Below are 11,930 nucleotides of genomic sequence, written 5' to 3'. Positions count from 1 at the left end.
ATTAGACAACAGTCCAGAGTGAAATAGTGTAATTCAAACCTTGTACTTCAGCAGCTTTTCAGGAAAAATAAACTACATTGTTAGGCATTAAAGCAATGATTCCTCCCATTTTTGACTAACGACCCCTCACCAAAAAGCAGGGTCTGGATGGGGCCCCTGTTGATGAGGTGTTAGCAGCTCTACCTAAAAGACATCTCCCCTTTCAAACATCTCAGATAGTTTGTTCATCTGTTAAACGCTCAAACGGGGAAAATGATGCAAGTCAGACAAATGAAAATAAAACAGTGGTGCAAAACTTTGCCTTTCCTTCTTTCCTCTCAAGCTCCTTTCAAGACTGCCTAACAGCGAAGAAAGTAGTTTGGTCACCAGCTTCAACCATCTGATAATGTCATATATTAACCACTAGGGCGTTTGTTCTGCAGAGTTTATTTTGCTGATTAGACTAAAGCACCTGAATACTTCTCTCACTGCCACATCCCAGATCCCCGGCCGCCTCCCAGCATCCACTTGTCCATCCACACCAGACCTGGGCACATGTGCAACTCTCCGTGGACTCTCCTCCTCCTCCTCCTCCTCCTCCTTCCTTCCTCCTCCTCCTCTTCCTCAGCACGCACGCGCCCTCCCCTGGATGCGGAGCGGGTGAGCGCACTGTGGATGCTCTCACACTGGAGTACAGAGCTGCACTGAGGACAGCAGGGAAACACTTTGACCAGCACTGGCGAGCGGGACAGTGTGGCCTGCCTTTTCTTCGGCAAGGACAACTTGGGAATTCCGGCGCAAAGCTGAAATTTGTGAGGGAAAGAGGACGACTTGTCAGCATGGCATCTCTGATGAACTCTGCGTGCCTCCTCTTCTTGCCTGTTGCTCTGCTGCTGAGTAAGTACCGAAAACACAGTGATTTGATTGGAACTCGTATTTCTGAACAGTGCACAACCTCTACTGCAGCAACGGGAATTTTTTGAAGTAGTTTTGGCTGCGAGTCGTTGTGCGTAACCGGGTGATGCAGATCTGGACCAGCAGTGCTTTAATATGCCTGCTCTTTAACTAGACAGATAGTCCTCTGCAATAGGCTCCGACCCCCAGTCTCCCAGACTTGCACCTCTGTGCACTTTAACTTAGAGGGTCCCGTAGCTACCCGCATTAATGTCCAGCATCCGCGGAACATGTGCTGCCGCTGCAGGAGCGATCCGAGCAGAGAGAGATGATAAAAAAAACAAAAACACCCTGAAGGTGGTGGATGCAGCAGGCTGAGTGCTCCTGTGGGAGTATATCTGCTCCCAAAGTTGGTTACCGGATCATTACGCAAACTGTCGTCATGAGTTTCATTCAGTGAGACCTGGCTGCATCTTTCCACTTCAGATACACACGACAAAGTGCTGCTGATGAGCCGCTGGAGAGGAATGAAAGATCATTTCTCCTGAGCCTGTAATACCTTAGCTCAGTCAGGTAACTCCTACATGACAGGAAGAGCGCAGCAGTGGCAGATTCATTCAAGTTAGATAGGCAGATGGTGGGAACTCTTTGTCAAGCTGATAGTAGAGGTTCCTCTTGTGGTTCCCACCTACCACCATTCAGGTTTATTAAAGTGATCTATGCTGTTTAAAGGACACTCCAGCCTCAAGAGATGGTTTGAAAATAGAATGGTCAAAATCAATGCACCAGAGGTTTAGATATCCCGACCTTTAGACCCTAGAATGGGTCACGCAATCTAACAAACAAACAAAGAAAGATCCTACATTTCCCATAATGTGACTTAAATTAGATTATCCTCCTCTGGTAAAAGCCAACATGCTTGAAAAAAATGACTGTTAAAATTCTAATAGTTTCCAAAGTGAGGCTGCGATGACCAGACTACATCACCATTACACCACACTGCTTTGGGAAGCTCCCATCAGAGCCACAGAAGATAATTACACAACGCTTCTCACGAGCTTCTTGACGAGTAAGCTGAACGTGATGTGTAAAATTGGTGGAGTGGCTCATTAAATGAACAAATATACTGCATTACTTTAAACTGTAGTATATGTTTGAAATCATCATCATCATCTTTATCTTTATCATCATTGATCATCACCCCTGCTGATGTCAGAGCGATGAAGATGTGGTGGTGGATGGGGGGGGTCCCATGGGAGAGTGTGACACCATCAGGGGGAAAGAAAAAACTGTCCCACCGATGGAGATAAATGATAAATGAATCACATCTGTCCCCCTCCTCTGCTCAGCAGAGTCTCTGGAGACTCCTTTCAGCCCTGCGTCTGAACCTGACGAGGAAACGCTGCTGCTGCTGCTGCTGCCGCTGCTGCTGCTGCTGCAGCTGATGATGATGATGATGTCTGTCATCTCCTCCATGCACTCACTCTGTCCCTCATGTTACTGACACAGCGAAAGAATAGGCTTGTTATGTATTAATATGGGCTGATATTTTTACATGAAGCTCCTTCTATGTTCCTACCAAGTTGTGCGTGTGTGTGCGTGTGTGTGTGTGTGTGTGAGAGTCTGTTGATATGTGGGTTCGTGTGTCCGTGAGTAGTGCTTCCTGTCACCTTTGACTCAGTCCTCAGTCAGAATTTCCTCAAATACCTTGTGTGAAGATCAAAAAGCTATTAGAAAGAGACAGATAACTATTAAAATTGGCAAAGATGAATAAAATCCTATACTTTGGATTTTCTTCGTATTCACCGCTGCAGTTTTTATAGCTGCCTTTGATCACTATGGATCTTTACAACACAGAGCTCCTATTCCTATGTGTCATGCAGGAGTACATCAGTGTAAGAAGTCTTCCCAGTGTGTCTTTTAGGTCTGTACTCAGTCTCGTGAGATGAATTTCTCAATATTTATATTTCCGCAAATGTTACAAAAAGATATTTTTCTTAAAGTCTCTCAAAGGGAAAAGAAGCGCTTTGATGCAGAGTCATGAGAACGTTTAATCTGCTGAATATGTGCACCAAAACAGGCACTTAAAAGCACAAAAAAAACACAGTTGAGTGGCAGCTGTGCTGAATATCAACATGTTTCAGGTTTAGGGTTGTTTTTACATGTCTCTTATTATTACTACTAACGCTTTACTTCACCAGGTAGGTCCCATTGAGCCCTGGCCAAGATAGCAGCATTACAGTATTTCACATACAAACATTAAAAACACACAAAGCAAAATATACATTACAGTTTTCCAAACCAAACACACGGAAACAAAAACTCCTAAACCCCAAACATGCAGTATCAGCTCACAGAATCACACGCCTAGGAAGACAGACAGGAGGAGGGAGATCAAGCTAAGGAAGCAATTACAAATTCCAATTGAATTTTGCCACCAAGCACTTCACTACATCTTTGAATGCCCTAATTGGGATCTTGCTGCAGATGTGTCTGCAAGTGGTTCCAGGCTGCAGGGGCAGAGAACATAAAGGCCTGTTTTCCCATTCCAGTGTGAAGCTTAGGGGCGGAGAGTGAGAGGGTATCATTTGAGCCTAAGCACTCATTACTAGTTTTAATTGAGATATGCCCACAAAATAAGAGGGGAGCAGTGCCAGGATGGATTTGTAAATAGATACATACCTGTGAGTGAGTGAAGGCCAATGAGCTGCACATGTACAACAGATCACTGTCGTCAGGCAAGAGAAAGAACGTAGCCTCAACCAATAAATAAAAAAAAATAATTAAAACAGAACTAACCTGAGCTTCAGCGTCATTACGAGGTTCTCAGTGACACTAATTCAATCTGATCTGCCTTGTAAGGTTACAGTTAGGAAGAGCAGTTAATGCCTTCAGACGACCATGATCCAACAATACAAAAGGCAGTTTTTTGAGCAATGGCAGCAGCACAGCTGTAAATCATAGTACCACTAGGGTAAAGGTGAAACTGCATGAGCAACACTTTGACCCAGGCTGTTTAAAGAATTTCCCAAATCGGGATCCATAAAGTAAAAGTCTAAGTCTGAGTTAACACAGATAGTAAACAACAGCAACCTGTCACACACTGGAGGAAAAGCCATCAAATTTGACTCAGTGTTGAGCAGCCGTTGCTTGGTGGTAAGATGGTCAACTGCATTGAAGGCCTGTGAGAGACTGATGAAAGGAGTGGTACATCAATTATTTTGTTACCAACCTTAAGGCATGTCGTGATAGTACTGTGTTGTTTCCTGAAGCCAGAGTGGTACAGTGAAAGAATGTTATTAGCGCTCAGGAGCTCCTTCAGTGGACCATTTACAAATCCCTCAAGGACCTTTGACAAGACTGTTAAGTTGGAAATAGGCCTATAGTTGTTTGCAATGTGAGAACTCTCTGAAGTTCATCAGAGAAAGGAACAAAATAAAAGGGCTGACCATCAAAATTACTATCTATAGTCACGTCTGAAGAAGGCAAAGTTTTCAAAGGTAGGAACTGGTTAAACAGGGAACCAGAGGCAATGAAGTGCTCATTAAAACATTCCAGCATAGCAGCTCTGTCACAAATGGAAGTGGCCTCCTTAACTATGCAAGGAGGCAGTTCATTGTGAATATCAGAGGCTGAAATAGATTTGATAACTTTCCAGAATTTCCTGGGTTTACTCAAATTCCCAGTCGTTGCACACAGATAAAATTCACACTTGGCTCGTCCGACAGATGAGGTGAGTTGCCTTGTCGTTTTCCTTCACTTAAGCCAAATTTACCTTACAGGGTAACATATTTACTGTTTAGACATGAGAGTGATATCGAATCCACATCGTATTCTCAGCAAGAAAGTGAATAAGCACATTTCCCAAAACCTCAGAGTCATAGTATTAAAGGTGCTGTGTTTCTTATTAGAATGCAGGAGCCTCGTAGTCTTCTCTCCAGTTGTGTATCGGTTTTCTGTTTGTCTCCTCTGTCTCTGCTCGAAAAAGCTGCAAGTATGAGGACCAGAGACACGGAGAGGGTCCCCTGGGTGCAGGTCTCCGCTCTGCGTCATCGGCGCCCCAATAATCACATTAAAAGCAGTCCATAGGCGAGAGGGAGATTAGATTCAGCTTTTAATTGTTCTCCTCAGGAAACGCTTGCTAACTTCTCTCTCCAAGTTCCCTCTCAGTGGGTTGACTGCAGTGATTTCGAGGTGTTTTTTTTTTTTTTTTTTTTTTTAAACTGCAGCACAGACACATGAAGTGGAAGATTCCTCATTAAAATAGGTTTTAAAAGTCTCATGGAAAACCGCCTGTGCTTCCTCTCCTCGTCCTTCCTTCCTCCCTTCTTTCCTCCCCATCCATCTCACAAAGATCACAGTCTGTAACACTGAACACACACACCTCAAACACACATACACACAGCTATGTCCACCACACTGCGCACTATTTCCATCCCCTTCTTCCTTCCCGTTTTCCTCCTACTTCCTTCATCGCCGTCGTCTTTCCTTCCTCACTTCCACCAAACCTCGTTTCCTCCTTTCTCTTACTTCTCATGTCTCTTCAGTCATTTTCATCTCTATGCCATCACTCCTGTTCCTTTTTATTTTAAACTTGCTCCATCCCTCATTTCTCTGCCTCTGCCTCTTTCATCACCTCCTCCAACTCTTTTCTTCACTCTTCTCCATCCTCCGTTCATCTTTTTCAACAGGGATTCACAACTGTTGATAAATCTGATAGCACACATGCTGCGTCACATGTTTCAAATTAAAGCAGAGCTGCTTTATTTCCAGGATTTATTGTTTTTTTGTTGAACCTAATGCTGGTATGTCTCTGTAAAAAACAAATGTTGAGCTGTAGAAAATGGCGATAATGATAGTTTAACCTCGCTCATCACCCAGTAACTATATGGTTTCTATAGTTACTGGCACCATTATAACTTTTGGTTTGAACTCGGATCACCATCACGGTGTACGCTCTATGTCCTGATTTTACAAGACGAAGCAGGTAGCAGCTGCACATGTCATCTCCTTACTTCAGTTCAGCCTGATCAATCCTTAAGCTGAACATTAGTGTACTGAATCATCAGTGTCACTTACCAAATCTGCAGCTCACTGCATTGGAGTTCTGCTCCCTGGAGACTGAAAGCACCGCTGTCAGCGTAGATGTGATATCCAGTGTGGTATTTCCTGGGTTAAAGGTCCAATGTTGTAGAAAGTGAGATTTCCATGTCTTTTTGATCATGAAGCAGGTCGAGGTGCTGTATAAATACTATGACAATATCAATCCACTGAGGAATGCATATAGCTCTTGTTCAAAAATGGCACCTTTAAATGAGCCGTCAGGACTTCCGTAAGGTTGTGATGTCACTATACAGTCACCGCCCCCAGCCACGCCCCCCCCAGCACAGCTGCTGTTGTAAAAACAGCTGTGCTGATGGGTAACGCCTGCTCAGGCCTGTGAGAGCTGACCAGTCAGAGCTTCTAGACTTTTCAGAGCATGTAGTAGACACTACTACTGCTTATTTACGCATCCAGCAATTATGGAGCAATGTTGCTGTTCATTTTGAGTTGTTTTTCTGGCCACCTAATGAATGTGAATTTAATATTCACTCTCTTTAAGCTCTGTTTTTGGTCTCTCACAACTCCTGAGGGAAATATTTGGCTCTTTAGCTGCTAAATGCTCCACTATATTCAGTAGCTGGTCAGTAACTGAGTCTGCTGTTTGGTGCTAAGCAGTTAGCATGCAGTGAGGTTTCTAACTTAGATCTTTGATTTGAACTTTTCCAACATATGAATTTCTTCACGTCACAACATAATATGCCTTTTTTTTTTTGTTGCTGTGGCCCAAAAATGATGCTATGAGAGCCGTGAGTAAGTTTTTGGCTGGAGAGCTAAACATTGAGGTGAAATTCACAATAAACAACGATAAAGCTGCAGGTGGTAATTCTCTGCAGGTTCATCACTGCAAGCAACCCCTTTCATACTGTAGTTTGATTGTTCGGTTTAGCTGCTTTAAAGGTATAATCCCAAATCCCATTTGTTATGCTATTTATGGTTGGCATTTTGTCAGTAAAAGCCATTCAATGTACTTACATTCAATAATGATTTCTCTATGCAGTAGTTTTTATTGGTAGTGGTGGAGTCTGCCATTCTTATGCTGGAATGAAACAATCAGCAAAGTCTTTCCAAATTTCCACCTCTTTTTCCCAACTTCCGTATTGCTTCCATGTTTTATCTTTCCTTGCTGTTTTCCTCTTTCAGCCTGTCTTTCCTCCTCTTCACACACCGTCTGCCTGTGATGTAGCCATCCTTTCCCCATCTCCTCCTCCGTGTCCCTGTACGTGTGCTGTAATATTCAGCTCTCCTTTCCAGTCGAGATATGTGTGGTTAGGAGAGTAGTATGTAGCCACACACACGCACACACACACACACACACACACACACACACACACACACACACATACACACATTAGTGTTCTCCATTTTTTTCTGTACCTGCACTTCCTTCTTGATCTCCTCAAAGGGGATTGTTGATGTAGGTGTGTGTGTGTGTGTGTGTGTGTGTGTGTGTGTGTGTGTGTGTGTGTGTGTGTGCGTGCGTGCACATGTAAATAAGGGGTGACAGTTTCTCTGTATACACGTGTCACGCGAAGAAAGGTTTGGATTAAGACCATTTAAAGAAGCTTTGTGTGTTTGTGTGTGTATCAATGTTCCTCTAACAAATACTGAGTAAGGAAGCACCAGCAGAGCATGACTCTCTTCTCTTTATCCCCAAACTACACTGAGCATGAATATTCACACACACACACACAGTCGTATTTCCATCGCTTTTAGGGACATTTCATAGACTTACAGTCATGTCTTGGGGACTTGGCCTAACTTTAACTATAACCACCACTGGCCTCATCTACCCCTTATCCTAACCTTAACCCAAGTCTTCACCCTAAAATTCAATGATTTACATTTTGGGGAAGGCAGGTCCCCACCATGTGACTGTGTAAACAGATTTCTGTCTCCCCTGGTGTGAGTAATACACATACACATACACACACACACACACACACACACACACAAAACACACACAGTTTTAAGATGCTGTATCGCATGCACCCACATATGTACTGTATGAGGGAGTCACTGTCCTCTATTGTAATCAGTGTAATTTAATTCATATCCTGTTCTCACTGTGTGGTTGTGTGTGTGTATGCTGGCATGTAGCTTATGAAACCAAAGTTTTAATCCAAGTGCATGTAATTTGCATATATAGGTGGGTGTGTGTGTATATTCATTCTTACCACACACACACGAATGCACGTATGCACGCATGCACGCATGCACACGCACATACAAACACTCTTCATGCCCCACTGCGTGCAGAGGGCATATAGGAAGGTTATTTGCAAGGAGGACAGCACTGTGTGTCCAAGGTCAGTGGAGCTCTTGTCTTTTAGTCTGCCTCCACACACGCACGCACACGCACACACACGCACACACACACACACACACACTCACACAAATACACAATTCTATAGGGAAGGAGTGCAGAGAGCATTAGCTTTCAGTCTGAGGGAAGCAAGAGAAAAAGATAAAAGTGAAAAAAAGCAATGTAGTTTACAGGAACACAATACAACAGAGAAGTAAGAGAAGTGTTATGGAGGTGAGTGAGAGAGGCACAGGGCAAGTGGAGAGAGAGGGTGGCGAGAACAAGATGGAGAGAAGGAGGAGGAGGGAAGAATAGAGACATTGAGAGAGATCAGGACCTGTATTTATCAGGCCTGTCAGAAAAAGGCAAACCATCATGGATCACTGACCACAGCCTCCGGACAATTCAATTTAATAAGATCCGAAGTCAACAAAAGAGATCCTGCTGAAGCTCCTCCAACTCTGGAAACTTTGAATAAAATCCACCAGGGAGATACAGAAAGACAGAAATGAAAAAAAAGAGAGAGAGTACACAGAAAAGCTGCTGTTTTGTGAAGGACGAACGAGGTGGAAATCTGTTTCTCACAGGTTCAAGGGAAGACTTCTCTGAGTGCATTAGCAGTGTAAACAAAGACAAGGGGGCACGTAGCAACCGATGATGTCGTCATTATTCAAAATGTAATCAGGCATCCCTCTAAATGGGCTGAAAATGTGATAAAGCCTGTTAGTGTAATAAATGGCCAGATTATGTAGCATCTTTAGATTGATAATCGTCTCATTTTATCCCTGATGGGCAGAGCATTTCACAGCAACACTTCAGTCAGCTGCTGATGTAAAATGGCCCTGTGTGTGAGCAGGAGCAGACTGGTTGACCACTGCAGTTCACAGATGTATTTTATGCAGAGTATACAGTGTGCTGGTGTGGTTTTAAAGCTGCAATAACACCTATTATGGCTAATGTGTTATCAAACACAGCCTAAATAACCAGCCAGCAGAGCATTCATCAGCATTCATTTGGAGTTGTGTTTCTGGCCTCTTGACAAATGTGAACTCAATGATCACTCTCCTGTGAAGCGGCCATTGCTCAGGAGGTGGAGTGGGTCACCCGCTAATCAGAGGGTCAGCGGTTTGACTGAACAGGGTGAGCACGGAATCATCATGGGATGCTTCGGATAGAAAGGCGACATGACAGGCGCCGCCATCAGTGTGCGTGTGAACGGGTGAATGGTGACATGTGTTTTGAAGTGCTTTGAGTGGTTTAATGCAGTCCATTTAGCATCTCCTTGCTCAGGTTTAGTCTCTACCAACTTCTGAGGGAATTAATCAGCTACATGCTCCAGTTTGTTCATCGACTAGTTGCTGACTACTGAATGTCTGATTGCCATTTGGTGCTGAGCAGGTAGTGTCCAGTAGCACTGGCTCTGGCTCCATACTTTCCAAAGAGAGATTGATATCAACCGTCATCTGACTCTTGGAAGGACAGCGGATAACCCTGTTTCAAAAAACACTGAACTATTCTATTAAGATGATTCATATTACTGATTTGTATTCAGCAACTTTTCTTTTGCAGCTTCCTGAGCAGTTTATTTCATTTAAAGCACTTTTCTTGTGTTTTTGTTTGTCTGCATCCTGCTCGATGGAGGAAGTTGTTTGAATAAATGTTCCAAACCTGTGAGGATGTGAAGTGACATGAGCATTAAAAAAAGATGTGCATGCCTCGGCAGATGAGCATATATCCAGGCCTGCACCTGTTCCCGTGTACCCATGTGTGTTTGGTTTTGTGTGCTTGCATGCATGAACGCCTGCGTGTCTGTGGGATGGAGGGGAACGTCACATGGACAGCGTTCAGGTTCGTGGCTGTGAACCTAAGAGAAGAAGAAAGAACACGATCAACTGCAGACTCCTTCAGAACCAGACAGTTAAGATAAACCAGACACAGTCAAAGGAAAGAGAAAAACAAGCCAACAGGAAAATCAAACTAAACTCTTCAAAGAAGTGAAGGTTGAGGGAGACACATTTGTCTGTGCCTGAGTTGTTCACAATTGAGTCAACCTACACAGACGCTTAGACACATATAGTGTTTTTGCATGGGAGGAATTCAACAACTGGTGTCCTTTACATAACCTAAACCTTTAAGAATTTGTGAGGCTTTGGCGCTCAGTTCTTTTCCTTTGTATCTGATGTTCAAATATGCTTTAGAAATACAGGCAAGGTAGTTCAAAAGAGAAGCATGGTCCTTGATTGAGTTTCATCAGCATCTCCTTGCACCTGTAGAGCATGTGGTACATCCTCAGTTGTTTAAAAGCACTGCCATATCCTCTGATACGCAGCTAGATTCCCTGCAGCTGATTCCAGCATCTCTTGAATGGCGTCTTCTCTCCAGGTGCTCATCACGTCTTTGACATCATCATCTCATTCATTTGTAAAAGAAGAGTCATTGTACTGATGTGTGTTTGTTGTAGTACTCTTTGTTGTGATGTAGCATATTTGCTGCAGGAAATGCATTTATAATAATAATAATAATAAACTTTATTTGTATAGCACATTTCATACAGGAACTGCAGCTCAAAGCGCTTTACAGATAAGTCATTTACACTCTAGTCACTTGAAATATGACGACACACAGCAGGCACATCCACCCAGGTCACGTGTTGCAGGTTAATTGGCGGTTTTGTTCATTGGTGCGCTCTGATTGCGCCAGGTGCACTTGTCCCTGTTGATTGGCTGCAGGGTGGCAGCTTCAGGGTACATTTCAGCCTTCAAAACCCTCATGTGCTGCAGCACTTCAGCTTTTCGTCCCCCCCGCCGCAGGCCGGCAGCCCCACCAGGCCCCAACCCGAAGCAGGACGACCCCAGCGACCCACAGAGACACCCCGGAGCAGGAGTTGGCGTGAAATGCATGTTGGTGTTGCTGGAAGCTTGGTGAGATAGTACCGACTTGCCCTCTTGTTTGTTTACCAGACAACAGATGACAAGCATTAATTCAAGGTAAAATATTTGTACCATCTACTCCTATGTCATGACTGACCATCAGGATGACAAAACGAGAGAGAGAGAGAGAGAGAGAAGAGGCAAGGCTGAATCTGCTGGAGGCTGAAGATCCACATCCAGAACATCTGGAATGAGGTATTGACAGCCAGAGAGGTCCCAGGACGGGCAGTGATTTGGCATAGAGAAACCTGAGTGAAAAGAGAGGAGAAGGAGAAGAAACTAAAGAGAGAGAGAGAGAGAGAGAGAGAGAGAGAGAGAGAGAGAGAGAGAGAGAGAGTTTGTAAGCTCATGTGCTTGTGGGACATCAACTTCTCTTGCCACATCTTTTTGCAGTGGTTTAATTAGTCAACAGCTTCACCCCTGTAAAATGAATTGATTTTGAGATGAAATATTGCTGGACTAAATGTTGTCGTGATCAGGCCTTACAATGGTTACATATCTGTGAAGACAGTGGGCATGAACTCAACTTTAAAGCCGGTGTCTGCAGGGTAGGGATACAGAGTGAATGAGCGGAAAGCAGCACTCAGACTGCACCGGGATTTTCAATCTCCAACGAGAACCTGTGCCATCACAATAACTTAAAAGATGCTATAATCACATAAGCAATCTACACACAGTCACATTATGTTAGGATAATAGATGCTCTTTGAAACACTCGCCGT

General features: G+C 43.8%; 1 protein-coding gene across 1 annotated transcript in view; it reads left to right on the top strand.

Moving 5' to 3' along the window:
• The first annotated feature begins 682 nt into the window (after positions 1-682).
• Positions 683-11,930, top strand: part of nrn1la (neuritin 1-like a) — an 81,017-nt gene continuing 69,769 nt past the window's right edge. Inside the window, exon 1 of the mRNA XM_076732203.1 lies at positions 683-876. Coding sequence (XP_076588318.1) covers positions 819-876 — 58 coding nt within the window. The 5' untranslated portion in view covers positions 683-818. The remainder of the gene's footprint in view (positions 877-11,930) is intronic.

Source organism: Chaetodon auriga, chromosome 6, assembly GCF_051107435.1.
Source record: "Chaetodon auriga isolate fChaAug3 chromosome 6, fChaAug3.hap1, whole genome shotgun sequence".
Taxonomy (NCBI): Eukaryota; Metazoa; Chordata; class Actinopteri; order Chaetodontiformes; family Chaetodontidae; genus Chaetodon; species Chaetodon auriga.
This window is presented reverse-complemented; position numbering and strand designations above follow the sequence as displayed.